Source organism: Quercus lobata, chromosome 4 (genome assembly GCF_001633185.2).
Source record: "Quercus lobata isolate SW786 chromosome 4, ValleyOak3.0 Primary Assembly, whole genome shotgun sequence".
Lineage (NCBI taxonomy): Eukaryota > Viridiplantae > Streptophyta > Magnoliopsida > Fagales > Fagaceae > Quercus > Quercus lobata.
The window spans coordinates 29,069,234-29,097,206 of record NC_044907.1 but is presented as its reverse complement, the minus strand read 5'-3'; the positions used below and the strand labels follow the sequence as shown (position 1 = coordinate 29,097,206).

The window sequence follows — 27,973 nt, the reverse complement described above, 5'->3', positions numbered from 1 at the left end:
TGTTGTCCTCTGAATAAGGGTAACGGCTATTTATCCCCTGGGAAATTAATCTCGTCTCCAAAAGGGTTAACCAGCACCGCAAAAAGACTTGTTCAACACTGTGAGTTGGCTGAAACACGGGTAAGCAGAAAGGTCCAGGAGCGTCATCAGTATGAAAACCTCCTTGCTGAAGTCGAAAGCAACAATACTCTCAACGCCCGCATCAATTGTCCACCAGAAAAAGAATCCACCCATGTACACTGTGTTCCAAAAATCAGGACAAAAAGAGTGGGGAAGGCCCTCTACAATCTTCAAGCAGTCTCCACGAACCAGTACTTTGGTATACACTTCTGCTTTGAGGTTTTCATTGTACATAACATTCAGAAGCCTGAGGACCTTGAAGTCAATGGATATTGGGTCAAAGACGACCCCAACACTATATGGCTCGACATCGAACTTTTCACGAGGGGTAACAGGAGGAAGAGGCTTGAGTCCTGATGATGACAACGACGGGGTGGTGGGGTTCCGTAGGTAGATGTCACCATGTTGGGAACGGTAGTAGAGACAGATGAAACCATGACAGGAAACGACTATGTCAAGATCGTATTGGTAAAATTTTGGATCAGAAAGTGGTGAGAGATCAAGAGGGATTTGGTTTAGCATTACTGGAAATCATACAAGTGAAAGATACCCATTGCTGGAAATCAGGATTATTTTAGATGAAATTAAAGTGTTTGGCTATAAACTTCTTCCTAGTGTATATGTGAATCAGAAAATTCAGCTAGTGGAGACCCAAATCATCCCTCCACTAATCAGAGGCCAACATTTCAAAGTGAAATTCGGTTAAAGTAATCCCCACAAAATACAAAAATAATAAAGCTCCTCCCTCTGTCTGTATTTCTCACTGTATTTGTTTATCTGGCTTATATAGTCTTGTACCCTTGAAAGTTGAAACAACTGGGGACACAGCACCAAACTAGTAACCTGTCTCTAAGTAGCTAACCAGAAAACATCCATACAAATATACAGCAAACACCATATACTAAGCTAATATTATACTTCTGTGACAGTGTGACTAGCTCTAACAAGCACTTAAATATTTCACTTGAATCAAAATATAATTTCACCATGTTGACATCCATAACACTCCTCGCACACCTGTTGAACCAAAGATATGCAGTAAGTAAGTCAGAAAAAAAAAAAATTAATGCCTATCCAATGATAGCAAGTGTGGAAAAAAAAAAACATTTATGATGCTTGTTTCAGGTAAATGGAAATGAAAATTCCCAAGAGAGATTCTTTTCCACTCCGAAGATGTAGCAGTGAATACAGTGTTTTTCTTTTTATTGGTTTTACATTTACATAATCAGGGGTGGAACTAGAACTTTAAGAATGAGGGGGCCAAAGTAATAACAAAAAAAATTTATCCAAATAGCATATCTATTCTGTAATAGCTCGTCACTAGAAACTGAATATAAAACAAAACAAGATCATCATGTATTAATACGAATGTTGAAGGAGCATATCTATTTTTAGATATTGTAATGTTTTTATGCCACTTGATCATGTCTTTGTGATTTGAGAGACCACCTCAGAAGAGAATTCTAGTTCCTTATTCCCTTAAAAATAAAAATAAAAAGTTGTTCTATTAAGAAGGTTTATGTGGAGATGAAATTCTAAAATCTAGAAGATTGAAAAATTTTGAAACAGAAGAAGTAAGGATACTACTAAAAGAAAATATCAACTCATAAAATGATATACTAGAATAAAGATTTGGGCTAAACATAAAAATCTCAACACTATTGGCTTAATTCCTAAACCTAGACAAAAAATAAATAATAATAATTCTCTGGAATTATTTTCTTCAGAATAAGTGAATAACTGTTTCTTCCTAAAACTTGTTTTTCAACTCTTGCATTTTTCACCTACTCCGTCACCTCCAAAGATGTCATATTTTCACTCCCATTACAGTTTAACAATAAATTGAATATCCAACTTGAGTTCCAGAAACAAGGCAGGAATTAATTATAAAGTCCTACTGCAGATATTATAATAAAGCAGAGAAACAGCTTTTAGGTCCAATAGGAATAACAAGTTATGCCAACAGAAACAACTATGTTCAAAATATTGCAGAGATAATGATTCATGATATCAAGTTTCAAAAGTTATTTTTTTTTTATAAGTACAAGTTTCAAAAGTTATACCTATTATAAGAGCTTCATGAAACATTTTTGCTATTCTCAATGATATAACATACAGTACAAAATTTTAGTTTAAAACATAGAAATTAAGATGGAGCTCCACAATTAAGAATCACTATAAGTTCCCCTTAATGTCAATGACTAATCTAATCATACTTATTTGGCTGTTTGGCTAATCTACAGATAGCCCAACTTTTCAAGGTACAGTTTATTTTACCAAACTTGTTTTTAAAGCAAGATAAGCTAACAAAAACTAGCTCATTCAAATGCACATTAATGCCTAAAGGCTCTGTTGTACCAACTTGACACAACAACATGTATAAAAGGTACATTTTATGATTTTTGCGAATTACATGCCAGCCATAAGATTGAAGAGGGTTTTTCTTTTGGAAGTAAATGAACTTTATTAAAAAGCACAAAAAGAGGAACAAGCCTAGTACACATGGTGTATACAAAGGCGAAACCAAAAGGCAAAAAAAAAAAAAAAAAAAAAAACAAAAGAAACATAGCATCTAAAATTCATCATAGCTAAAAAATCACTAAAAACAGGTACTTCAACTATAGGAGCTCTTTTCCTTTAAACCTGTGCATATACTTTTCCCTCCAACTGCTAGATCAAACACAAAGGCATGAACTTTCATATTCCATCATTAACCTTCTTTCAAAGTTCTCTTGCCAACAAGCCAATAGTTTCATCATATATTTTGGCATAACACAACTTACACTGAACAATCTTAAAACCAAGGACATAACTCTAGCAGTCTCATAATGAAGAACAAGATGATCAGTTCATTCTCCATTGGATTTGCACACACAACACCAATCAGAAATTATAATGCCCCATTTCCTCAAATTGTCGGCAGCTAGAATTGAGCCTTTCACAGCTATTCTAGTAAAGAAAGTTACGTGTGGTGGAGCTCCAACACACCAAATAGATATCTATGGGAAATTGATGTTGGCCCCTTTCCTCAAAGCCTTATAATAATTATTAACACAAAAACCATGGCTCTTGGAGAGAGACCAGACCAGACCAGCTTGTCCTCTTCTCCCGGATTAACTTTAGGAGTATATAGATCATCTTGAAATGACTGTATGAACTCTAGCTCCCAATCTTGGACTGCACGATTAAATTGCGTATTCCACCAACAATTTCCATTCAAACAAGATGTGTGAAGTGCAACAGTAGCATCTCTATTTCAGGTAATGAGAAACAACTCCAACTAGCTTCCGAACATCTCCTAGGACAAGGACTCAAACACAAAATAAGACTTATGGGCCTTTGGTAAAGCCAAGGACAGCCCATTCCAGAAAATCTTGTATTTTGTTATTTAATCTTTTTTATCCTCAAAATTTTTACAAACCACATCATAACCCCAAGTATTTCAAGAAGAGATGAGGGAAATTGCACATAATAAGTCTGGCCAATTCTTCTAGGTTCCGAACAATACATCTCCTACCAGAACCATCTCCTAGGGTTAAGGTCAATAGATACTCAAAAATGTCTATCCAAATGTAGTTTTTATAAAAAATTTGAAAATGGGCTCTAAGGATTTCTTAAATTTGGACTCTATTTTCACGTTTCGCCAATTGATTTTGCATGAAAATTGACAGTTTGAGCTGTTCTACATCACTTGGCTTTCTTGAAAATATTGAAGCTAACCATGTTCAATTTCAAGCCTCAGTTTCATGTCTATTGCTCTTTTAAAACCTCACTTTCCTTTTTCATACCCATCTTGGAGATAAAAGACACTTATATTCTGGTACGCTTTCAACTCTAACTATGGGAAGCTACAAAATTAATATTTAAGTACCATTACTGAATGAACATTGAATTGAATCACATTTTTCTTCCCTCTTTTGTCATAGTGGTTTAGTTTGCTTTCATCATTGACTCTATGTTAACATGTTTCTTCATAAAAGACATTTCAAGTTTCCTTTCTTTTCCCCATTTTATTACAGACTCAGCTTACCGCTTTTGAGAAATATTGATCTGGTTTATGAAAGAGGGAGGGAGTGCTGGTTGAATGGTTTGATTTTTTCAGCTGTCTACAACGGAGGTCAACATGTAATTCGCTAAGCACCCTCCTCTTTCTTTACATAGTAATTATCAAATGCATCAATTGCTAAACACAAAAAAGTATTACTAACACCAATGTTCAGGAAAATTTATATAAAAGGAGTGAACCACATCTCACCTCCTCTTATCAGCTCAACATATTTGTCAACTGGTGTTTTTTAGCACTCAAAACCAATGTTTAGGACAATTTATATAAAAGGAAAAGGCACATTGAAGACTATATCATACCTTACCTCCTCTTAGATCAGCTCAATATATATGTCTATTGTGCCTGAACTCCTGAACTTTGCGTGTTAAGGAACGATTTAGTAAACCCGTTAAGTTGAACATTCTTGGTTGTCTGTGTAAAAGGATCATACAAGACCAGCTCCCCTTCTCTGTTCTCCATAAGCAACTCCCCATTCTTGCAAAAGCACAATGGCCACTCCAAATCGAAATAGTGCCCAATTCTAAACAGCTTAGTCCATGATTCCTTCACACCAAATTCAAGCAAAACCCATATAGAAAACGACACCTTCTTCTTCCTTCTGAAAGGATGAACCGCCATAGCAACAAACCCATTCAACACCATGAGACTCCGCCATACTTCGTTACAATCCCCAATAACACTTCTATCCGGAAGCGGCGTCATTCTGAACACCTCATTCCTACAATCGAATGAAACAATTCTCTCATCATAATCTTCATTGGGCCCTACCCACCAGTAAAAGAACCCATTGTCGTACACTTTCGCCCTTTCATAGGGAACGAAAATATTGAGCATGTTTAAATCAAGAATAGTGTCGAACTGTTTCCCTAAACCAGGGCCCAAACTGTACACTTCCAGCTCGACATCCACAAAATCCGTGTCGGCCATGAAACTGGTATTGAGAGTGTCTAGAAATCCCACCACCTTGAAGTCATCAGCTATGTAATCGAACCCGAACTCCAACCCCAGAACGTAGTCGAAGTCTTTCGTGCGAGGACAGTAGATGCGACGAGATAAAGCCATGAGTTGCAATGAGGAGGAAGGATTCCAGAGGTAGACATCGCCTTGGAAATGGTCGTGGAGACAGAGGATGCCATTAGAGGAAGAGACTATGCCGCCAAGTCCGAGAAAAGGAGGTGGTGAGTTGGATTCTTCTCTGGCTTTGACGAAGAGGAAGGGTGGATATGGGTGTTGGGATTTGGTGTTGAGAATGGAGTTGTTGATGAGGTTTTTGGATACGAAATCAGGAGTTCCAATGAGAGCAAGCCAAGTTTTGGAGACACACCTGAATCGAAGTAGAGATTTAGGAGGGAGGTGTGAGAGTATATTTACTACCACTTCCTCAGGCAGATAGCTTGACATTATTGCTTCTTCGAGCTTGCTGAACACCCGTATCAGTAGAGATCAGACCTTATAATCACTTTCTAATGTGGAACCTTGAATGACACTTGAAAGGCGTACCCGGGAAGGAAGTTACAAATCACAACTGGTCTTCCTGTGAAATGATATCTTGGGTATGATGGAACTGAAAACTGAAACACTGTATCAAAATAATTTTTAAATATGTAAATAGTATTATGGGACCTATTTTTAATAAAAAAGTTGATAAAAAGTAGAGTTTGTGGGATCTATGAACAGTGCATAAGTGCACTGTTCACACAAGACCGGGTCAATAGTTGCGGCTGAAAAGAAAAAAAAAAATTTTGAGAAAACGCAAACACAGCACTTTAAGTGCTATCCAAACGAGCACTTTGTATAATGATGTTTTTCTGTTTGAAAAATATTAGAATAAAATAAATAGAAGATATATAGTTTCAATTGATTTTTTTTCAAAATAATACCATTTTTCAAACAATTTCGTTAGTTAACACAGTTTCCAAACTATTTAGGAAATTAACATTTCGAGTTTGTTAGACTCGATATTGCTGTAGTAACTCGAGCACAGAAGACTCAAGGTCCTTGATCTGGTCACATTGAAATCGAGCTCAAGAGATTTGAGTTTCACACAAAATTCCTTTCATTGCCTTTAACCAACCCCAGCAAATTCTTCCTCCTCATAGGTCCGATCCAATCCAATCAACTCCAACAAAACCTTCCTCACAGTTCCAATCCGATCCAACAAAACCCAAGTACGATCTGTTCTGATCAAAACCTTCCTCACAAACCTAAACCCAACACCTCATACCGATCAAAGCCAATCAGAACCTTGCAAACTCAAACCCAAACCCAACAAACATGCCACCATCTCATACTGATCAGAACTCACAAACCCAAAACCAACAATCACACCACAACTTGTCTCGATCAAAACCTACTAACCAAAACCCAACAAACGCTATTCATACCCACGGAGAAGAAGAGAAGACTCATACCCACCTATTCTCATCTCAGTGGCGAATCAACGATGGCTCTCTTGAATAGGAAGGTGCTCGTTCTTCTTGGTGCAAGTTTGTCTCTGCTTTCTCTCTTTTTCTCCAATTCTTCCTTCTTATTTTTTTTTAATTCCAAGAGCCACTCTGATGCCGATGCTGAGATCGTCATTTTTGAGTTGGAGAAGAAGGAAGAAGGAAGTAGAGAGTGGAGTCTTTGGTTTTTTAGAGCAAGAACTTGAGATTTACAAACTCAAGATGTTAGTTTCCTAAATAGTTTGAAAACTGTGTTAACTAATGAAATTGTTTAAAAATTGTGTTATTTTGAAAAAAAAATCCTAGTTTCAATCATGGTTTTAAAAATCAGGACAAAGAACCGAAAAAGAGACTGATAATCGGTTTTCTTGTCCATCTAGGATTGAGTCGATAGTTGAATTGATGATGTCATGATTAATATAATTAGAATATTTAAATAAATTTTATATGAATTTTGATTTTTCATAACTTATATTATGAAAATATATAAACATTTTTTTAGCTTATTCTTTCTTTTTCTAGTTAGTAATTATTTTGAGAAAGTATAATTTGCTAAGTTTGTAATTTTATTTTTATAAATAATAGTTTAATGGTTTAACTTTAACTATTTATTTATTAAAAAAAAATAAAACTCAATGTCATTATGACAAGACAAGTCATTGACTTAGGGTTAGTTTGGATACTGCTTATTTGTTAAAAACTGAAAACTTATTGCTCAAAAAACTATAGCAAAATAATTTTTAAATGTGTGAACAGTATTGTGGGGCCCAAATTTACCTAGAAATTTGCATTTTGCTAAGTTTGGTGGTCCATGGGACCCAAAAAAATGCAAAATGCAACTTAAATATATATTTTCAGTGTTGGGCAAATGCACGCTTGCTAACCTAACTTTCCCATTTCCTAGCCACACACGTTTACATTGGTTTGCTTCTTCTTTTTTTACCCCCAAAATCTAGCACCACACTTACCATTTACTACCATTATATCAGTTAATACTTTTAAGTTTTAAGTCTTATCATATTCCTAATTACACACATTTACATTGGTTTGCTGTTTCTTTTTTTACCCCCAAAATCTAGCACTACACTTTACCACTTACTAGTTACTGTCATTATATTAATCAGTACTTTTAAGTTTTAAGTCTTACAATATTCAAAGTTTCAACCTTTCAAAGTTCAAATTCTTTTCATTTTTCATTTTTCTTTCCTCCTCATGGCCACTCTACTAGTTACTGTCATTATATTAATCAGTACTTTTAAGTTTTAAGTCTTACAATATTCAAAGTTTCAACCTTTCAAAGTTCAAATTCTTTTCATTTTTCATTTTTCTTTCCTCCTCATGGCATAGGACTCTCTCTCTCTCTCTCTCTCTCTCTCTCTCTCTCTCTCTCTCTCTCTCTCTCTCTCTCTCTCTCTCTCTCTCTCTCTCTCTCTCTCTCTCTCTCTCTCTCTCTCAAGACAAGTTCTTCAACATCTAATTTCAGTCAAAGGCTAAATGCATAAATTTTTCATACATTTCATCCAACATAAGTATCTCTTTCATTTTATTTTCACCAACAAATCTAAGATTTTCCTCAAATTTAAGAAGTTTGGTTCTATTTTTATTTTTCCTTTCAGTTACAAGAATCAATTTAATTGCATTGGTTCCAGGTTGAACTTGCAGTTTCCAATTTTCTTCTTTTTTCTTCAATTTTTGGTTTTTGATTATAATTGGACCAGATTAAGGTTCGATTTTCGATTGAACCGATCGGTCCAGTTCGGTTTTTACAACCATAATTTCAACTATCTTCTTGTACTTGTACTTGCTTTTGAAGGGTTTGGGTCCCTTGTCGAGGGCCCTACTCAGTAGTCAGTAGTGGTAGTCAATTTTGTATATAGTAATTATTGCATTGGTAGCAAAAAGATGCACATGACTAGGTGAACCCTTAAACGCTTTTTTTTTTTTCGCTACCACATAACCTGGTATGCAGCAATTCCTGCATATAAGAATGCAACAAAACAATTTTTTTTTAATTTAAATTTTTTATATTTTACATTTTTTGCCAAATATATTAGTTATGTGACTAAAATTGAAACATATTAGTTATATGACCAATTTTGAAACTTTGAGTTCTAAATCTAATGTGAAGAAGTGAAGTTACTAAAACTTGAGTTCCACTAAAACTTAGAAAAAAAATATTGTTTCTTGATTTTCTTCATAAAACTCAAGATTTTGAGTCCCCTTTTGGAACTTAGAGAGGGACTCAAATTCCAAAAGTGGTGGCCTAACAAAATTGTTTCAAAATCGATAACCTAATTTATATGTTTAGGAAATTAGGCTAATGGGGAAAAATTGCCATCCAGGAGCTCCTGCAGTCTTGAAATATCTATTTCAAATTGTGCAAATAGCTAGTAGTTACTATCCAAAAAAAAAATAAAAAAATAAAATAAAATCTAGTAGTTGTTAATCACCTTCCTCTTCTGCAGATTTTTGCAATTGCAAGTGTTCTTTTAATGATATTCCTCGTTTTTTATTTTTATTTTTTTTATTTTACTTTTTGATATATATATTTATATAAGATAGAATTTCTACTCTAGCCTAATCTAAGTGTATATAAGTGTGAGTGTGAACCTCCCTTCTGAGGACTTGAATTTCGGCTCTTACACCCACAAGCACTTATACTTGTGAAGTGACTACCGCACCTTTGGTGCGCTTGATAATTTTTGATATATTTAATAGTCTTTTTGTTGTTTTTTATTATTTATTTATAAGTTTTTGGACTGAGCTCATGAGCACAACATGGGCTGTAACGTAATGGGCTATTACAAGAATGTCCCAGGCCTTTTCCCTAAACGACATAACTAAATCCGAAGCCCAATAACTCAACCAGCACCTAATTAATCAAGTGCTCTCTCTCTCTCTCCCTCTCTGTGTGTGACAATGGCTTCCAATTCCAAATCTTCAACACCTATGGAGCGTTACGGCTATGATGTACTGTTGGGATCAATCGCTGCGTTCTACGTGATCATGATTCCGTACACCAAGGTTGAAGAAAGCTTTAACGTTCAGGTACTCCTCTCCTCTTCTTCTTCACTCGAATTTTCCATTTCATTCAACTCAAAAAACATTCAATTTATCAATTCCTGTTAAATTTCCTAGAAACTAACAAAAAATCTTAACTTTCTGAGCTAGCAAGATTGATTATACCCTGTTTGGTTTAGAACATTGACAAATTTTAGAAATTAAAAAAAAAAATTGATATTTCAGTTCAAAATTCTTACTCAAAATTTCATATATATATATATATATATTCGAGGCTAAATCATTGACTTTATGAGTCCATTATTTCAAAATCAACTTGTAATGCCCGGTTTGGTTTAGAACATTGACAAATTTTAGAAATTTGAAAAAAAATTTATATTTCAGTTCAAAATTCTTACTCAAAATTTCATATATATATATATATATGTATGTATATATATTGTGGCTTCTATAGCATTTGAGGCTAAATCATTGAATATATGAGTCCATTATTCCAAAATCAACTTGTTATTGCATATATACTTGCTAAGTATCTCGGGTTTTGTTTACTTAGGCAATGCACGATATTCTCTATCATCGGCATCACTTGGATAATGTAAGTTTACTTGTCTGTATCTTCAATATCTTTTGTATGTTCTATTTACCTAGGAACTTAAAGGATGGCTTTCGATATAATTGTTTGGTTTGGTTTTTTTGTTTTTTGTTTTGTTTTCTTTCTTTTTTTTTTTTTTTTTGGTAATCAGTATGATCATTTGGAGTTCCCTGGAGTGGTTCCTCGCACTTTTATTGGTAAGTTTTTTGATTCTTCTAAGGTTTGGTTAGTGATTTTTTGTGTTTGTTAATAAATTTTTTAATATATTTAAATATTGCTAAAACTCATGATATAGGCCCGTAATGTAGTTTAATACAATTCCATATCTGTTGCAATTATTTTTGTTTAAAATTGAGGTGGATTCTTCGTGGTTTATTTTATGATTTATATTTCATATGATTATTCAGCATTATACATTTTGTGCTTTGATCTCTCTCTAGCGATTTTCCTGTGCTTAGATTCTTATGTGTATACACTAGTTTTTGTTTTTATTTTTTGAGATAAATGAAACCCATTAGTTAGAGTTTACTAGATTTTTAATGAATTTTGCTAAATGTATGAACAAGTCCATGAAAATTAAATCTTTCTTCCAGTAGATTAAGTTTACTTCTTACAAAGTACTGTTGTTCCTGTAGGTGCCTTGCTTGCATCAATTTTGGCGTCTCCATTTATATTAGCAATGAATTTGCTACACTTGCCAAAGCTTTATGGTCTTATTGCAGGTTAGTTCTTCGGATACTTTGGCACCCATTGAATGTCTGTGTGTGTAACTATAAGATTCAAGTCAAATTTCAAATTTGGTCCTATTGAGGTTCTGGTCCATATGTCATTTGAAACATGAAATTAAACAAAACATATTTGCTTCTTTTTTCTTTGACTTTTCTTAGTGGTGTATTACTTAGTCTCTCTTCACATGTATAAAGCATCTTAAGTGACTCTCACTCATCATTTTCTTAATAAGGGCTACCCTACCTTGAATGTATGGTTTCATTCCGTATCTTATCCTTCGTAACACTCTCACATCCATCTTAACATTCTCATTGTATGAACTTGTTGCTTATTAACAGCCCAACATCCTCTAGGATGGAGCATAGCTGGTCTTGTAGTACTCTTATGCAAAATTTCCTTCAACTTAATAGGTGCATTATAACTTTTCTGATTACCACAAATTTAAAACTACAAAGAAAATCAAAATCACGCAAAGATGAAGAAGAAGGAAAAAAAGAAAAAAGAAAAAGAGAAAGAGAATTACATCGCAAAGTGTTTAAAGCATGTATTCGAAAATTTTAAGCTAGAAGGTGGAGATACTCAATTAGTACATAAACATGTATCTAATTGAAGTTGGACACTTTATTTAACACTTCTTTGTCACATACTGGCTTAATTGGAAATTGAAGAAATCCACTATAATTAGCTCAACGGAGCTTGCAACAAATGCAAATATGCCATGCATGCATGTGAAGTCCAAGAGCAAAGAAATCGACTATGATATCATGTTGAAGCATTCCTCCCAAAAAGCATAAGCTAGTAGATGGAGAAACCCTAGTAGTACATAAATTCATAGTCAAGAGTCATGACCATGCACCAACTGATGTGAGGCACTTTCTTTAACATGGCCCTTTCTTCATTTTTCTACCATATATGATATATGTCATCATTTCTTTTGGTTTTGTTTCTTTCAACAGTATAATATAAATAGTGTAATTGCTTTTATATGCTTCCTAAAATTAGTTTATTGAATGCTTGGCATTGAAAATTCCTCCTTTTTCACTTTATTTTTATATTTTTATACCTGGATTTTAGTGAAAAACCCTTTCACCCCCCCCCCTCCAAAAAGAAAAAAAAAAAAATTCTATCTATTTCATTATGTTATATGGTTCATTTGTTACATTAAAGTAGGCTAACCTTTTTTCAATTTCTTTTGTCTAGTTCGCTTGGCATTAGGTTGCATCATATTAAACACTCTGCGATTTTTCCGTCTCCAGGTATGTTCGTGTTGTTTCTCCATTTGGGCACCAGTATTCATTTGTATCTACTTATTATGGGAAATCCACTCTTTTGCTGGAATCATGAAATTAAAACTTGTTGCTGGATAATTTTTATGGTCAAATCTATTATGCCTGGAAGGTTCAATAGTTAATGACTGAAGAATAAGGTCTTGCACGAAGCCTCTGCCATTTACATGTCTTGATTTAAATAAAAATTTAGGTTGGAAATAACAAAATCATGCTGCATGTTCTAGATAAGTTACCCCTCTTGGAACTGAAAAGTGATTCTCATCTTGCATGGCCAGTATACCTGATAAACATGATTGAATTGAAGATGCTTGTTTTAGCCGTACAAAATAACTGTCCTTCAATCTTAAGTACACCCAGTGGTTGCTGTCACCAGGGAAAAACAAGAAAAGTAATCTGGCCATTATGACATTCAATAACATGTAATAAACTATTCCAAATCTCTTAATGTTGGTATGAATAAACAATCAAAACTTTTCAACCGGAAAAAAAAAAAGGACAACAATCCATGGACCATCAGAATTACCCTTGGTAGACTTGGTTATAAGGATCTGGCTGCAGTTGATACACACAACCTTGAATTTTGTTTTTCAATCTTAAGTACACCCAGTGGTTGCTGTCACCAGGGAAAAACAAGAAAAGTAATCTGGCCATTATGACATTCAATAACATGTAATAAACTATTCCAAATCTCTTAATGTTGGTATGAATAAACAATCAAAACTTTTCAACCGGAAAAAAAAAAAGGACAACAATCCATGGACCATCAGAATTACCCTTGGTAGACTTGGTTATAAGGATCTGGCTGCAGTTGATACACACAACCTTGAATTTTGTTTTTCAACAAATAAAATTGCCTTATACATAGATAATATTCAATTTCATTATTTACCCAAGAATTATCAAATGTGTAACTAACCCCGCATCTCCTTTTTAAGACAAATAAGATGCAAAACCACGTATTTTGTATTCATTTTTTTTCTTCACTCTAAAGGTTTACCCTCTTGATATTTAATTTTTATTGAAGTTGAAGTTATTTTTTTTTCTTGGATCAGGTCAGAGATAAGTTTGGAAAGCACGTAGAAGCTTTCTTTGTAATACTAACTGCAATCCAGTTTCACGTGCTGTTCTACTGTACACGTCCTCTTCCTAATATACTAGCTTTTGGTGTAGGTAATTACTTATTGCAGTATCTCTTCTATGCTCCTTGTCTTCCTTGTAAAAGTAGTTGGTTTCTGTTGCTGGCTGCTCCAAAGGAGAGTTGTGTTTGCTTTAACAACATGCTATCTAGCTAACACTTGCACAAGTGGTTCATATGCTCTTTGTAACAGAAGCCAGTACTATGTTGGAGGAATTTAGATCAGTAGATTTAATTAATTTTTTAATTAAGTTGCTGAGCTTAAATGACTATATGGAATTTGCTGATTCCTATCATATATATAATTTTAGTTAACTTTTGGCTCACGTATGATGCTGTTAAAGAAGTGTAATGGACGAAAAGCTCAGAGTTTTGCTTGAGTATGTGGCAAATTTGGAGGGAGAGGAATAGGAGGTTCAATGAGGGGCAAGAGTTGGGATGTCTTTTGACAGGGTAGACCAGAAGATATGCGTGGCTTTATAGACTATTGTATCCATGCCATAGTAGATGAATATCGGGGCATATTGCTAATATACCCAGTTCTCTTTGTACCTTTGTATTTTAGTTACAATTAAATTTCTTTTACTTATCGAGAAAAAGAATTTTGCTTGAAGTTGAGGTGGATAAAATTGCTGTGTCTGATACTCTGATTAATTCTATATTAGTCATTTTGTGATTGGAACCATAGTTGTTAATTCTGTTCTTTTTTGGCTGCAAGAAGTCAAATCTTTAGCAAACAATTATTTGGGTAACTGGAACCATTTTGCTTTATACACCATTACACTCTCTTCTATTTGTTTGTCTCTAAGCCACAAGTGAAACATCTTGTATGTTTGACTTGAACCCTCATGTTATGCATCTTTGAGACAGGGGGACACCTTAATTATAAGGTTTTTTAGTACTTTTCTTCATCTTCTCTCTCTCTTTTAATTTCCCCTGCCGGGCATTGTGCATCATGCAATTGCTTTTTTTAGGATTTGTTACGTTGGTGTCCTAATTGGAAAGATTAGAGAAAGACTGAGATTATCACTGTACTTCTTTTATATGTTTTCTGCATTATTATATCACAAATAGGGATGGTATGCCTGGCATGTGATGCATTACCATGTTCTCATTGTAAAGTAAAGCTGACTGTTGCTCTTACAAGAGGATGTTTGTTGCTGATAAAGGGTTTTTGATTTTAATATTATTTTTAAGTTTAAATTTTAAAATACTGATGAGTATGTCATGTGAGGTGGCTCTAATTTTCTTTTATACTTATCTGTTGTAGTCAACTTGGCATATGGAAATTGGCTAAAGGGGAATTTTTTCGCAGCTTTGAACTGTTTGGTATGTGCCCTATTTACTATCAATTCAGATTACACAGTTCTAATCGCACTAAATGTCACTAGCTCTTACATACTTAGCTCTATTATACTTAACAAAATCTTGTGCATTGAGGTTTATAGTTAGATTAAATGCAAGCCATTCTGAAATTCATTGCCTATTTCAGTATGCTTTCTGTGTCCTTCATAATTGAAAAACTATACATATCCTATTGCTGCATTTCATGAACTTTGGAGAACAATGCCATCATCATACCACTTTGCAAAATAAATTAGGGTTATTGTTTGTCTCTTTGGCAATGTCTAATTGTGATGGCATGCACTAAGAAATAATCAAGTTGTAATAGACCTTGTCAAATAGTTGAATAAAGCCCAAGTGATCTCCAGGAATTTTTCAAAATTTAGCAAAGGTGAGTGAAGAAATCAAAGAGTGATTGTTGGCTGGAAGTTATCCCTTTTATGTTTTACAAAGGTTGCGGTTATGGCAGGCTAAAGGGGTAATTATCTTTTCATATTTTTTGATAAGCAAATGGCTAAAGAGGCCTTTATGGAAGAGTAAATATGTTTTTGCCCTGAAAGGGGGAGTGGGGTTTTAGCATTGTACAAAGACATCAAGTATTTAAATACACACACACACACACACACACACACACACACATATATATTGTATAAAAATAAAGCCATCAATTGAAATGCCTTGGAAACATAAAAAAAATAAGTGAAAAAGGATAAACACTAAAAGTTTAAAAGTGCCATGAGACTATTTTTTAGCTAAATAAGTGCTGTGATTCTGTGAATATTTAAAAGCTAAAATCCTTGGACCAAAACAAAACATAAGTGTTGGGTGTGTTACTGTGCATCAGAGAAGCTTTTTCCCTTTTTCTTTTTTTTGGGTGGTGCCAGAGTAATTTTCTTCTCATTGGCACTGCCTTTCTTTTTCCCTATGTCGGGGGCAGAGCTTTTAAGAGGGGCTCCTAAATACTAGAGCAACAGTACCTATAAGAAATTTTGGGAGGAGTCAGGGGGAGCAATAGCCCCCTCCCCCCTGGATCCACCCCTGATATTATATATTTATATATATACACACTGATATTTCTGTTCTGACATTTAATTCAATATTTTTTCTTTTATTTCTTACGAGTAGAATCCTTTTATGATCTAAATTGCATAAATCTTATTATGATTCTCTATTTTTTAATGATCAGATTTTTGCTACTGTCATCTTTAGATGTGATATGCTGCTACTTCTTGCCCCTCTTGGCCTGACGCTTCTGTTGGTAGGTTGCTTGTGACAATATTTCTTATTTTTGTTTTCATTCCTCCACCCTCCCCCCCCCCCCCCCCCCCCCCCCCCGCCCCCCCTTTTTATCTTGTTAAGCTGGATAATCTTCTTAGGATCTTGTTAGATTGTGACTTTGAATTCTTACGATTATACCTGTTTTGTTTCTTGGTTAAACATTTCTTTCCCTACAATTTTTATGCGAATGTATGTAATTGGAAGAACTTGGCTGAGTTACTTCATTAAATTCAGTTACTAGTAAAAGTTTTTCATTTGAAACTTTACAATTGATACACTATATTACCTATTAAAAAAAAAAAAACAATTGATACACTATATATATGTATATATAAGGAATGCATGAGAAAATGTGAAAAACATGCAAATGAAGATGCTCAAGGACTATAAAAGTGACCATGTAGGATCATTTTAGATTCCTTTGATCTTTTGCATCAGGAGGCCACCTAATTTATAATGTTGGAATTCACAACAGCAGGCGCCAACTCTCCTAATTCAAGATTCTTACATGGCAATTATGGACGTGTTCAGTAGAATAAGTACTTTGACATCCAAAGCTCTTGAGCTTCTGCCCACCACTTAACAAAGAATCCATATATATATATTGGATAAGTTAACAACGAAGCCGTTATTCATATAGCAATCATGATCTGAAAGATGGTTCAAGTAGAATAAGCACTTTTACATCCAAAGCTGTAGAACTTATGCTCACCAGTTAACAGAGAAGCTGTTACCCATATTGAAATCATGTTCAGAACAATAGTGCAAACGTAATTACAAAATCGAATATGGACCAAAAATTTGTTGCGGACAGTAAATATATGTGTGTGTTGTAGTGTTTAAAGACTAGTCATAAAAATGATGGCTGAGCTCTAATTCTAAACTCAACTTTCTATGGTAGAACTGATTTATATTCTTTAATTGATTTGGAGGATATTATTTTAATTGTTGGTGTATCAAATCACTCTCTGAATGCTCTGGTTTTTTTTAATTTTTTTTTAAATAATTATTTTCTTAAAATTCAAGCCTCTTGCATTATATAATGAGATTTTTATCCTTTTATTGCACAGATTGGGAAGATTTTTTATGCTGCTTAATTTTTTTCCTGGAGCTATTGTTTTTTGTTTCAGTGATTTGTATTAGGATTGTGAATTCATTTTTATATGATTCTCAACTTTAATTAGATTAAGAGGTTAGTCTATGATGAGGAGCACAGTGAAGTTTCCTTAAGTTTATAATTTTTTTTTTTAATAAATTGTGTTACTGTTGCATGTCTGAAACTTCAAGGTCAGATATTAAAGGATACCTGATGAAAACTGCCTATGATATGGTCACTGGTTGCTTCTTGGCTCTCACTCACAACATAAATAGAAATAAAAATCTCATGTAGAGTCTAACTAATCACTAACCATACCCTAGTCATGCTATGTCTCTATTGGTGTTGCATTGATTACATGCTTAACATAGCATGAGACAATCTTCCATTAAGATACAATTAGAATGGGGTTTAAAACTTAGCTATTTTCAGGCTGTATATTGGTATGTCACATTTCCAGCTGGTGGATAATCTCCTAGCTTGAACTGATTTCTGTAAGTGCTCCAAGGAGCAGATTCTATCACTAACATCGGCACATATAGTTTTAACTAAGCTTTCTTCTCCACAAACTTTACCATAGCTTCCTGTATTTCTTTCAATCCATATATGGTATATAAGAGAATTTCATTTCATCAATGACAGATGAAATCAATTTCATTATGGGAGGCATTAATACGCTGCATTGGGATAGCTTTGTTGTGCATAGGTTGGTTAATTGTTCATTCATTTTTATTGCAATTTGACTTGATTTAGCCTTCCTATCTAATTAGAATTGGCCATTTGATGAGAACTCCTGATCTAATATCTACTTTTGAAATTCTCCTCAGTGCAGGTCTCACTGTGTTGGTTGATTCCATTATGTGGAAGAGGATACTGTGGCCTGAATTTGAAGTTTTTTGGTTCAACTCTGTTCTGAATCGAAGTTCTGAGTGGGGTGTATCCTTTCTAAAAGAATTTTCTATTGCACCTTCGATGTGTTGTACAATTGAAAATGTGTGTTATGAATGCTTTATTGGAAATTTTAATTATCCATCTGGGTCTATGATTTATTTATATTCTTACTCTTATACTTGTTTTCCTCTTATGGATCCATTTGAGTATGACATGCAGGTAAGGCTACTTTTCTGTTTGCAGCTTCATTTGGCATATTGTTGAAATAAACACTGCAGAGTTGCATGCAGCGTCGTTTCACATATTGTTAAGATTAAACAGTGGTGAGTTGGTTGGCTCATAGGCATTCTGAATACTGTTTAATGAGGTAAAAAGACAAGGCCTGCTTCTTTTTGGAAGAGACTGAAGCATGGCAGTACAATGCTAACTGCAATTTCTTAATGGTTTGGTGCTATCCTACTATTGTGTGATAACTGCACTCAGGTAGCTACTTTTTGGTGCCTACACAATAGGAGTCTCATCTGATGTTTTCATGGTTGATTCTGAAAATGCAGTAATAAAGAAACTATATATTTATTTGAATTTTACTCTGTATTCCTTAACATCTCTTATTTTTAGACACATTCCTTTCACTGGTACTTTACTTCAGCATTGCCACGCTCATTGCTTGTTGCATATCCTCTTTTTCTGGTGAGTTTTGCAACTAGTAAAAATTTTTCTTTATGCATTTGTTAAGGTTTCTGCTAAGCATCATATAACTGCTGAAAATGGTTGCCTAACTTCATTTGGATGGTGGCTTATAGTTCTTGTCATTAACTCTGTAATGATGTGCATTTGATATGGTCTCTGATGTAGGAAGGTCCTCTGGATTGGATATTAGAGTTGCCTAACCTCAATATAAGTAGGCCAAAAGGCTCTCGATTTTGTGGTTTGTTGAACCTTTTTTTTCCCCTGATGAGTAAGAAAATTTTAGTAAATACAAACACCTCCGAGTACACAAGAAGTGTACTTAGAAAGCTGTTGGGGTTTGTTGATCTGAAGGCTCTTTGGGGATTATGGAGGTTATGGAGTTAGAATAATTCAAGAAAACAAAGGAACACCGGTGATGTCCAGTATCTGTGAACAGTAGCAAGAATAATAACCTTCGTGTTTAGGAATTTTTGGTGTTGATTGGTGGTGGGCTTTCTTTGGGTTCATGGAATAGGATTTTGGGATTGATTGGGCTTGAAAGGGGGTTGGTTGAGATATGGTTGTGGCTACTTAGAAAGTAGATGAAGGAGCAAGTCTCATCTAGAAAAATTTCAATGGAGCCTCACCATTAATAGAAAGCAAAATAGCCAAATTTTTTCAATCAAGCTGTTCAATTGTTGCAAGACCACCATCGTATATATTATATAGTGGTGAATCTAAGATAAGCTGGAACATTTAATGTCCTATTAGGAAAAGGATTGACTAACCATTAAGACTCAACTAAACCTAAAAAATAATTAAAATAAATTATTGTCAAGGCCTACCCTTTGCAGTTTTTATTGTCAAAGCTTACCTTTTGAAAGGAAGACCATTATTACATCTAGCAAATTAGATGTAAAACACTGTGGAATCAATAAAAGAAGCTGGAAAAAAAAAAAAAAAAAATCCCTCAACAGTCGCACTTTTGAGGATGTTTAGAGACCTATTGACCATCTAAAGTCCTGGCTAATCCAGACTTTGTTTGATTGATCTCAGTTTTGGGTTTTACACATTGTACTTCTGTTTATGATTTCCAACATTCTGTTAGATTTTCTATCTGATTTGTTTGTAACTGTTTTAGTACTATGTGTTCATCATCATGGCATAGAGTACATTTTCTATTTTATTAAAATTCTTATTACCTTAAAAAAAAAAAAAAAAAAAAAAAAACGTATACTCAATAAAATGAAATTCATGCTTTCAGTTGGGTCGGTTAAATGGTAAAAGAAATAAATGCATGTTTTTGGAACAAACAGAGAAATTTTGGACACTGAATAATTGTCCTGCTCAAGTATATTGATGTCTATTCTTCTTAAGTTACTGGTTCTATTATTTCTCTCACTTCAATTACTTTATCTGAAAAAGCTATCCTTCTTGCAGCTTGGGATCTTACTCGACAGAAGGATTTTGCCCTTTGTTCTTCCAGTTTTATTTTTTATCATACTTTACTCAAAGCTTCCCCATAAGGTATTGGATATTCAATGTAGCTTCATTGACTTTCATTATTTTTTATTTACTCCCTTCATCCCTAAATACATGAAATGTTTGAAATGTCACAATTGTTAAAGAAAAGGTAAAAGTATGGTGATCTTCCCCAAAATTTCATTAACTTTCTATTAGAGGTGACACGACTCTTGATAAATATTCTGTTTGTTCTTTTGAACAAAATGTGAGTGTAGTTTTGGATATTGGACTTCCACTTTTTGAAATTTTCATATATTCTGGAATAACCCAAAGAGAAATGTTATCATTTATTTTGGGATGGAGGGAATATCTTTTTACTTCTTAAGAATACATATGTGACACCATTTCATTTGTTGATGCAGGAGCTTCGTTTTATAATTAGTTCTGTTCCAATCTTCAACTTATCTGCGGCAATTGCAGCTACTAGAATGTATGTTGCAGATGTTTAATATTCATCATTATCTGAAGTAATATGTTAGAAATTTCTATGGATTGTGGTAATATTTTTTGAACAGTTGTTTAACTCCACTGAAGTTATTACCTATTGTTTAAGAAATAACATGACACTTTAAGCTAAAGGAAATCAATGGATAAGATCATCAAGGCTTTTGAAGCTCTAAAGCTTGGTTTGCTTTACCTTTACCATTATGTGTCTTGTGGACCATTTGGTAAGAGCGAAACAGTAGAATGTTTGATGGTGCTGAGCATCCAATTCGTGTTATCAAGCAATACTTTTTAAGATGTCTATTTGAGTAAATGGTTGTTTTAGGCAACAACCACTCTTGTTTTTTCCAAGATTTTTTAGATAGCTGGCATTTGAGTGTGTGCATTACGTGTGAAAGGTCTTATAAATATATTTTCTCTTGTTTGATAGAAATTATTTTTAATTATATAGAAATAGAGATCAATTCAATGCCCTTCAGTTTACTGGAACTAATAAGCTAAGGTCGGATGAAGCAAGAGTTTGAGCCTTCTTCCTAACTTAAGCGTCCAACCTTCATTTATCTGCTAGGAGTCATCCACTTAAGGAAAAATTGTGAGCGATAAAACAGTGTTTTAAGACTGGTGATTCTTCTGTATCTTATTCGTCTTTCTTTTCTTATCTACCCATCCTCTATATTTGCTATTTCTTCCTCATTTTAATGGCTGGTTGGGGGATTGGAAAACTTCTCTGTCCGGTATCTTGTATGTTACTTTTCCTGTGATTTGTTGGTGATGGGCCAAATGTATGATTTCTCCATCTCTCTCTTTCTGAGTCTGCCTTCTGTGTAGTCTTTTGCTGCCTGTTGTTTGCAGATTTTCTGCATACTTGTTCTGGTCAAGCCCCAATCCATCTTTATTTTCCTCTCCTATTGATTGACAGCTATGTTGATTTTTTGAACTTACATGCAATAAACCTAGCCTTTGATTTCCATGTTTCTTATTGTTGATTTTTCTTTTTTATTTACCTCATTTGTGTTGGGATTAGATAAAGTTTCATGTAAAAATTGTTTGCAATTGAATTAATTTTGCAAGTTTTAATCACCTGAAATCTGATTGAGTTCCTCCATGTCCCGTTCGGGAATGTCAGCCTGCTAAATTAAATGCTAGGACCTGATTTTAGTTACTTATAGTTGTCCAAAGTACCTTAGAATCAATTCAGTAGTCATAGGGCTGCATTATTAGAAATCAATATCATATTATGGGGTTTTGCTAATGGTAATTCCGCGGCAACATTTATAGAGTTGTTTCCTTTTTGTTCAACTTTTTAAAAAAAAAAAAAAAAAATTAAATTAAATTATTATTGTTAATCTTTAGGCTTCTTTGTGTCCATTGTACATGAAGTCGTCTTTCTTTAATAAAAGTATTTTTACCTACCCCAAAAAAGAAAAGAAATATGGGTATCTTTTAAATTTTGTCCTATGATAAAAGTTGGTGGAATGCTATAACATTTTAACAGTTGAGTGACTTTGGCCTAAATATATATTGGTCTGAACCATTCAATTGGTTATTCTAAACAAGATTGCAGGGTTGAAATCATATTTGCCTGAGGTAGCTTGCCTTATATTCTATTAGTGCCACTTGTAAGAGACATTGTTTGGAATTTCATTTAATTTTTGTAATAGTACAATAGCAATGGAATTGGCTTGCTGAAAGGATTAAAACATTAATATATTTTAATGGCCTAGTGTGATGACTTCATGCTTACCCAGAAAAAGAAAATTTTAGTGGGTTCATAAATGCGAACATGCCCTCTCTTGAAATATGTGTAAGAAATGCATATAAATGTCACTACCTCTAGACTATATAAAGCTTTACATTGATGATAAGATATCTGTGCTTGTGTGTGTCTGTACAAAAACATAATTGTATTCTTACAATTCTCAACTTGTTTTAATAGCTTTCAAGTCTCAACTTCAATCATTTTATCTTTTTTTGTATGGTTTGCTTTTGTAATCCTTTCTGAGCTTTCAATTGCTGATACATTTTCTAATATTTATCCCAACTTCTTACAGTTACAACAATAGGAAGAAGACTTTCTGGAAGTTGCTTAATTTCATTATGCTGGGATTATTATTAATCAGGTTGGATGACAAACCCTTCTGTATAACAGCCACAACAAAATTAGTGTAATTTAACTAGGGCAAATGTGTAGGCCAGTAATATACTCAGATACTCATTAGATACGGTTGTCTTTACTTATAAATAGTGTGTTTTACATAGTCCTCTAGTTTTTCTTATGCATTTTCACTGCTTCCATGATGTTTCTGAAACAATTTTGAAACATGAAACAATTTTGAAACATTTCCGTTTCTGAACTACTAAAACAGTGCACTAAAATTTTGTTCCCTGGATAGCAATTCAGTCTTATGTCTCAAATTTTATTTTTCCACTACCATTCATGGATGTCGTATTTTGGAAGGTTGATGTACAGGATTCTATCATTTTACTTAATTTCCCTTTCTTATATTATGCAAGAAAATATCTTCCCTTTCATTACAAATTTTTGAGAAACTGCAACTTACTGAGGGCGTTTTTGAAAACTTATATTTTTAAATGTGAATTTTAATGTGGGAGTTTCATTTCTGAAGGTGGACAAACAATTTGGGTGAAAAATTAAGTTTCACCGCTTGTGCTCATTTTCTATTTTGTAGTCTAGGGTGCACCATCATAACGTTCATGGCTTCCTACAACAATTACCCAAGTGGTCATGCTTTGAAAGATTTGCACCAGATTGGTATGTTCTCTCTCTCTTAAAATTAACATGACAGTGGGCTTGGAGTTGCACTTTTGTTTTGATAAGGAATCAACTAATTAACACCAAAAGGAATGCAGCTGAGGTACACAAGAATTATATGAAAAAATGAGCAGTTTAAAGAGACAGCTAGGATTACCTCTTGCAATACAGAGCATCTAAAAACTTAGAGAAATGTTATGTGTACAACATTTTCATAACAAATCCTAAGTAGCAGGTTGTTACAGGGTTTTTATTGGTGGGACAAAAAAGTCATTTTAGTGGTAAGTTCAAATTAAAATCAATAACAACTAACCATTTATGATTCGTTGTAAAAATGTTGTGGACGTAGTACTTCTCAAAAACTTATGAAAAGAAATAGGAGAGAACACCAACCTGGAAAAGGAACTATGAATAAATTTAGTAGAAGTGCATAAAATGCACATAAAAATGCCTTAAATGAAACTCACACTGCTTGATGTTGGTATAACAATTCTTGCATAAAAACACAAGGTGCATTTATTGGCCATCCCAAATTGGGTGCTAATATGTATAAATATTGTTTGATTATCGGATTTGATAGCAAGTATGACATGTATTCTTGTTTGAGATTCAGGCTTTATAATCTGTTTGATTAGTTTCTCGAGCTAAAATATTTGGGATGTTTTCTATATTCCCTCTGAATAAAAAGAGAAGAATAGATTATGCTTTTCTGGAAAAATTTTGAGCATTGATTTTTTTGGTAGGTCATCTTCCCAACAATACAAATGAGCAGTGGGTTCATATTGACCCCTTTTCAGCCATGAATGGAATCTCTCGCTTTTGTGAAACTGAGTATCCCTGGAGGTATATCTGATTATTGCTTATTGTAGACTAATTATAACTTTTGACTGCAGTTGTCTATTTCTTCTTTTATTTAAAAATGCTGATATTTTGGGAACCAATGATAATTCCATGGATGCAGCACTTAGATGGTGTGCGGTGACCTATTGAGTGACTATATTCTTAATAATTGCCTTGCCACAAACAAAATGATTCTTTTTTAGGATGGGAGTTTTTACTTATTTAAACATCTATTCAGGACGGGGCTGAGATAACTCTCCTATATATAATTATTCTGTATAATTTTATCATAATCAGTTTATTTTGGCCTTTAACAAAATGGTCCTAGGAAAAATAAGCATTGTGCCAGAGTCTTTATTTTTTGAAATTAAACTCATCTTTAGACCATTTGATATTGAACAAGGATGGTGAAACATTTCAGTTTTTAATTCCGAGTTTGTTGATATTTTCCTGTTAATCATCATTTTGTCCATTACATGTAAATTTTCTGTTTGTGTAAGTGATCCTGAATAACATAGATAACTGTTCCAAGCAATGCAGCCTTTTTTAAATTAAAAAAAAAAAAAAAATTGGTAATTGAGTTCTATTGGCATATTTCTTACATTGGAAATTCTATTTCATGTTTAAGTATATTTACTGTTATCTAAGTTGCAAAGTTTTTGTGTTAATTTATGACTAGACTATTATGTAATGCAGGTATTCTAAAGAAGAAGAAATCCCTCTAGAAGAATTTTGCCACAGAAATTTCACCTTTCTTATAAAGTAAGTTTTCCATCATCTTCTCTTTTTCTCATTCCTAAAAGCATCCTGGGCCAATTAATGGCAATAAAAGTATCTGTGCAGGAGAGCAATCTGTTTTTGGATGTGTCTTGGTCCTTATTTTTAGTTAATGCCTTGTATTTTTTTCCTCTATTTTTTTCTTTGATGACGTGAAACCTCACCAAGGCAGAGCCCTTTGAGCCCACCCTTGGGAAGTAAACCACAGATATATGACCCCACCCACCAGAATTATGCATCAAATAATCCAGGGAAACTCCTAGTGGGGATTAAAACTAGGAAGTCTGGGTCTATAGATCATCCCAAGCCTCAAACCACTAGGCTGCACTCAGACAGGTGTTTTTTTCCCTCTCTTTTTTCCTTTACACTGGCAGATAGGACCGGATGAGCATTTAAATTCAAAAATTTCAAATTTTAAACTATCCTTAAGATATATAGGCAGTTCAATCTGAACTGGTGAATATTTGCCGTGTTCTGGAAAACGTGAATATTGAAGAGTACAGATAGTTCAGATAATGGGATAGATGTTTCCTCCTAATACATTGTATTCTATGTTTCTTATGCATTTTAATATAGATTCTGTTCATTTGGCAGAGTTAATATATACTTCCTTGCCAAGCTAGCTTGATTTTGTATTAAGAGTGAGTTTTTGCATGGTAGTTAGTCTGGAGATAAATTAGGTGAAGTGTTCATTCTGTACTAAAGGGCAATTAAAAATAAAAAGAAATTTTTAGAGATGATGAACTTCCTTACTTGTCATGCTTTCTGGATGTACATATTTTTTTCTTCACTTATATCCTTATAGGTGATTTATGTTATAAATTAACGGAATTGGTAGAGAAAATCATGGTTGTTGTAGGATAATTGGTGACGATCTTTTAGCCATTTTTAATAGATTTTATTTTATTTTATTTTTTTTGGTATACTTGCACTATTTTTGGAGGGATTAGTAGGAGGACGGGTTGGAAGAGATGGAGATGAAAATCCCATCATTTTGAAGGAGGGAAAGAGAAGAGAGGTGGAGGGAGGGGGAGGCAGAGGAAAATCCCTCCTGGGCCCAGCAAGCTCAATCTGCCAAAAAGTGGGCTGATTGAAAGGAGGAAAGTGCGACATGTCAGTTTTGCCCACACCTTAAACCATTTAAATGGGGGCATAATGGTAGAATTATATCTTTATTTTCTTATTCGTTTGATTTTTCATCGCTTCTATTGCCAAGAGCCGCTTAATGGCATTGTTTGGTCTCCTTTATGATGAGAACCGGGGTTTAAATCCCCCCTCCCCCACTTGTAACAATTCAATATATATATATGTGTGTATGTATGTATGTATGTATATCACCCCTTCAACAAAACAACATGAGGGGGAATGGACGCCCTTCACTTATCCTTCCTTCCCCTTTCAACTCCACTCTTAATCCCTCCTACCAAACATAGTGGTCATGCATTTTAGTAGCTGTTGTTCTATTCTGCAAGCCTTTTTGGTTCTTCTAGTAACCAAAAGAAAAATTAAACTAAATACATAATGCTTACTATTGTATTATTCTTAGATAAGGTTGATCAGGATTTATCAGCCTAGATTGCCTATACTTCTATCATCCTTATGGATGGGTTGCATTTGAGGTGAATTTGAGAACGCATGCTGTTTTATTTTGTGTTTTTAAGGTGTTTATTTATGGTTAGAGATTAGTGTCCCCCCTCCTCCCCTTTTTTATTTTTGGTATCTTTTGTCTCATTCTTGTTCTCATCGTTACAGTGAACATCACTATATTGATGGATTCAAGTGTCTATTCTCTATAAACGGGTTCTCAAGAACTCGTCTTCAAATAGGCTTCCCACCGCTTTTACTGGTAGAGAATGAACACTACCTTGCACTTTCACACATGCAAATGCTTGATATGCTTAACATAATAATAATTTCTTTCTTATTTCTTCTGCAGCTTAAAGAGCCCAAAGTTTTCATTCATGGAAATACAAAAAATAAGGATGTTATGAATAAACATTGGCCAGGCTGCTCGTAATTATCGTGAGGTTTGGTCTAATTCTCATAAATGAAACTTAAATTTTGTATAAATTCCACTTGCACCTAACAGTTCATTTTGAGCAGGTACAATCTTTTGTCTGAGGTGTGCATTAGACCTGATGGCCCAAGACCCAAGACCAACTGGACTTGATGGTTTACAAACCATGTTGAAACCTAAACAGCGGTGTCATTTGCCTAAGATTATTAACCCATTTCCGTTTATTTGTAATACTTGATGTATGGTCTTAAAATGACTACGAGCATACTCAATGTACAGACTCCCATGAATGAGAAGGGAACAGATTTTGACCCAACATTTGGCTTGTCAGTGAAGGAGATTTGACATAGTTTAGCATATATATATACAGCAAGCTTAGGGCTTGTTTGGTAAGGTAGTTCAAACAATAGTTTTTAGTATTTAAATACTGAAAATTGTGGGAAAAAAAAAAAAAAAAACGCGTTTGGTAGGAGATTTCTTTTAGGAGTGTTTGAGTTACGTTTCTCATTTTAGAGAGTTTAAATACTGAATTTAGAAAACTCCTCTAACTAGTTTTCAGTTTTGGAATAACATTGTTCAATGACACTTTTGTAAATATGTTAAAAACCATAGGTCCCACTTGATTAGACCACACTCAACAGAACTTCTCTTTCTCTCTCTCATGCCTCCTGGACTTCTTTTCTCTCTCTGTCTCCGATCATTCACGCCTGGCTTTCCTCTAACGCCTCAAACACCTATCTCCCCCTCTTTCACAACAGATTGGATACTATCTCATAAATTCTTCAGATTCACATTTACTCCTCTATCTACTTATGGCTCTATTCTCATAAATCCTTCACAGCTTTCAGATCCTACTTTAGTTCTCCTAACAAATCCTTCCGGACTTTCTTTCGAATCCTTCCTCATTTTCTCTTAAATCACATA

At 34.0% G+C, this 27,973-nt stretch overlaps 3 protein-coding genes across 5 annotated transcripts; 1 reads left to right on the top strand and 2 right to left on the bottom strand.

The window, feature by feature from the left end:
* Positions 1-66: 66 nt before the first annotated feature.
* LOC115984994 lies at positions 67-642 on the bottom strand. Its single transcript, XM_031107970.1, has one exon. The coding sequence runs from the start codon at positions 640-642 to the stop codon at positions 67-69; it is 576 nt and encodes a 191-aa protein (XP_030963830.1).
* Positions 643-848: 206 nt separating this feature from the next.
* LOC115983304 (F-box/kelch-repeat protein At3g06240-like) lies at positions 849-5,710 on the bottom strand. 2 transcript variants are annotated; one of them, XM_031105950.1, is made up of 2 exons: positions 4,486-5,710; positions 849-1,137 (listed from the first exon to the last, which is right to left on the bottom strand). In XM_031105950.1, the coding sequence occupies exon 1, from the start codon at positions 5,585-5,587 to the stop codon at positions 4,520-4,522; it is 1,068 nt and encodes a 355-aa protein (XP_030961810.1). In that variant the 5' UTR covers positions 5,588-5,710; the 3' UTR covers positions 849-1,137; positions 4,486-4,519. The 2 variants fall into 2 exon arrangements, with proteins under 2 accessions (XP_030961810.1, XP_030961811.1); XM_031105951.1 differs by having other exon boundaries at positions 4,491-5,710.
* Positions 5,711-9,490: 3,780 nt separating this feature from the next.
* On the top strand, positions 9,491-27,442 carry LOC115987320 (dol-P-Man:Man(7)GlcNAc(2)-PP-Dol alpha-1,6-mannosyltransferase). Of its 2 annotated transcripts, XM_031110849.1 has the most exons (20): positions 9,492-9,678; positions 10,205-10,246; positions 10,395-10,440; positions 10,879-10,965; positions 12,173-12,228; positions 13,314-13,431; positions 14,667-14,725; positions 15,927-15,998; positions 17,757-17,820; positions 17,947-18,050; positions 18,624-18,695; positions 20,115-20,201; positions 20,561-20,628; positions 22,694-22,762; positions 23,333-23,415; positions 24,159-24,258; positions 24,952-25,017; positions 26,785-26,878; positions 26,969-27,059; positions 27,136-27,442. In XM_031110849.1, exons 1-19 carry the CDS (start codon positions 9,550-9,552, stop codon positions 27,047-27,049), a joined length of 1,497 nt encoding a protein of 498 aa, XP_030966709.1. In that variant the 5' UTR covers positions 9,492-9,549; the 3' UTR covers positions 27,050-27,059; positions 27,136-27,442. The 2 variants fall into 2 exon arrangements, with proteins under 2 accessions (XP_030966710.1, XP_030966709.1); XM_031110850.1 differs by lacking the exon at positions 26,785-26,878 and having other exon boundaries at positions 9,491-9,678.
* Positions 27,443-27,973: the final 531 nt, after the last annotated feature.

What these genes read in the sequence shown, in the direction of transcription:
- LOC115983304 (XM_031105950.1), bottom strand. Translation starts at nt 5,587, where the DNA reads ATGTCAAGCTATCTGCCTGAGGAAGTGGTAGTAAATATACTCTCACAC.
- LOC115987320 (XM_031110849.1), top strand. Translation starts at nt 9,550, where the DNA reads ATGGCTTCCAATTCCAAATCTTCAACACCTATGGAGCGTTACGGCTAT. An exon ending in TATACTAGCTTTTGGTGTAG is followed by an intron (nt 13,432 to 14,666) that starts GTAATTACTTAT and finishes TATCTGTTGTAG; the next exon opens with TCAACTTGGCATATGGAAAT. An exon ending in GCTTCCCACCGCTTTTACTG is followed by an intron (nt 26,879 to 26,968) that starts GTAGAGAATGAA and finishes TTTCTTCTGCAG; the next exon opens with CTTAAAGAGCCCAAAGTTTT.
- LOC115984994 (XM_031107970.1), bottom strand. Translation starts at nt 642, where the DNA reads ATGCTAAACCAAATCCCTCTTGATCTCTCACCACTTTCTGATCCAAAA.